The 1,839-nt window shown below is 17.1% G+C and overlaps 1 protein-coding gene across 1 annotated transcript; it reads right to left on the bottom strand.

Moving 5' to 3' along the window:
* Positions 1-19: 19 nt before the first annotated feature.
* PRSY57_0006600 (hypothetical protein) lies at positions 20-472 on the bottom strand (the record flags this gene model as incomplete). Its single annotated transcript, XM_020114169.1, has 2 exons — positions 20-71; positions 195-472. Coding segments are annotated over 2 exons (330 nt in total), but the record flags the coding sequence as incomplete, so codon positions are not given.
* Between the last annotated feature and the right edge of the window lie 1,367 nt (positions 473-1,839).

The raw sequence follows: 1,839 nt of genomic DNA, 5'->3' as shown, positions 1-1,839 counted from the left end.
TTTTTTTTTTTTTTTTTACCATTGTCTGATTAGTCATACTTTCAGTCTCTACTTTTCCCTTTTTTACTTCGCTACAAAGTAAATAAAAGTTTTTTTTGGAAACAAGTATACAAGAGATGCATTAATATTATTTCTATTATATTACATTATATTGTATTATATTATATTATTTTATTTTTTTATTTTTGTATTACCTTTCCAATGCTTGTGGTGGTTGCTCATTTTTTAAATTTAATATTGTTCCACTCTTTTTCTTTTTTTTTATTGTATCCTTTTCATTACTTTTTTTATTTATTACATTAGATTCAGAATTATTCAAAGAATTATTATTTGGGCTTTCTATATTTTTAGTTTTATTTATTGTGTTTGCATTATTTTCATCTTCATTAGGAACGCTTGTTTTTTTATTTGTTAAAAAGTTCAGGATACGTGATTTAGTGTCACTAATTTTTAGTTTAATATTTTTTTCCATAATCTTGACAAATGATTTGGGAAAAGAAAAAAATGTATAAATATAAAAATATATATATATATATATATATATATTTATTTATTTATAAGTATATATTTTTTGTGTCTTTCTTTCAACTTTACAATTTTTATTTGATAAAGTTACACGTTTGCTGTTATTCTAGGTATATAATTTGTTGGTACAAAGAAAAAGAGGTCAAACACTTGTTTTTTTCTTTTGCTTTTGTTTTTTCTTTATTTTATTTTATTTTATTTTTGTGTGTGAATAGGAGGGAGAAATAAAAGAAATTATTTTTTAAAAAGTTAAGACCGATAAAAAAAAAAAAATTAATAATATTTTGTATGTAGAAAAAAAATAAAATAATACATGTGTCCTTATAATAAATTATTGTGTGTACATATAATATACAAAAGAAGGGACTATATAAATATATATATATATATATATATATATGTACTATTTTTTATTTTTTATTTTTTATTTTATTTTTCTTGGGCTTAAGATAATTATACATATTAATATGTAATGATAATTAAAGGAAAAAAAAAAAAAAAAAAGAAAAGAAAAGAAAAGAAAAGAAAGAAAACATTCTATATTCCTTGATCTGTATTATATCATATTAAGTAATAATACGTCAAAAAATAAAATAAACTATATAAATTTATAAAATAACCAAGGGAATATATAAAGAAACATTTAAAAAAAAAATAATAATATATATATATATATTTATTTATTTATATATAAACTTGGATTGTCGAGATATTAAAACGTTACACACATTTATATATCTTCTACTTTATTTAACAACATATGCTTTATAAATAAATTATTATTAAAAATAATACAAACATATATATATATTTCTTTATAATTAATGATACCTCCATATATAATAATTGTAATATAGAGCGTTAATTTTCTGCTTTATTTACTTTTTTTTAATATTCTACAATATTATTATACATAGGTACACTATATAATATATATATATATATATATATATATATATATGTATGTATATTTTTTTTTTTTTTTTCTTTATACACTCAAATTGTGCTTAATGAGTAGTTACAACTATTTTATTATTATTATATTTTTTTTTTTTTTTTTTTTATCTTTTTATATGTCATATTAATGTGTATAAGGAGACCCTATATAAAGGATTAAATTGTAGACATGTAGTTTTATTAAAATATATATATAAATGTAAAAGTATAAAAATAGTAATAAATGATTATATATGTCCTATTAATTATTAATACATAAATATAATATATATAATATATATATATATATATTATATATATGTGTGTGTATCCTTTTTATGGGTATTTTAAAATGTGAACTCTTTTTTTTTTTTTTTT

Source organism: Plasmodium reichenowi (assembly GCF_001601855.1).
Source record: "Plasmodium reichenowi strain SY57 chromosome Unknown, whole genome shotgun sequence".
NCBI classification, from domain to species: domain Eukaryota; phylum Apicomplexa; class Aconoidasida; order Haemosporida; family Plasmodiidae; genus Plasmodium; species Plasmodium reichenowi.
The sequence above is the reverse complement of the archived record's forward strand: the minus strand, read 5'-3'. Positions and strand labels throughout refer to the sequence as shown.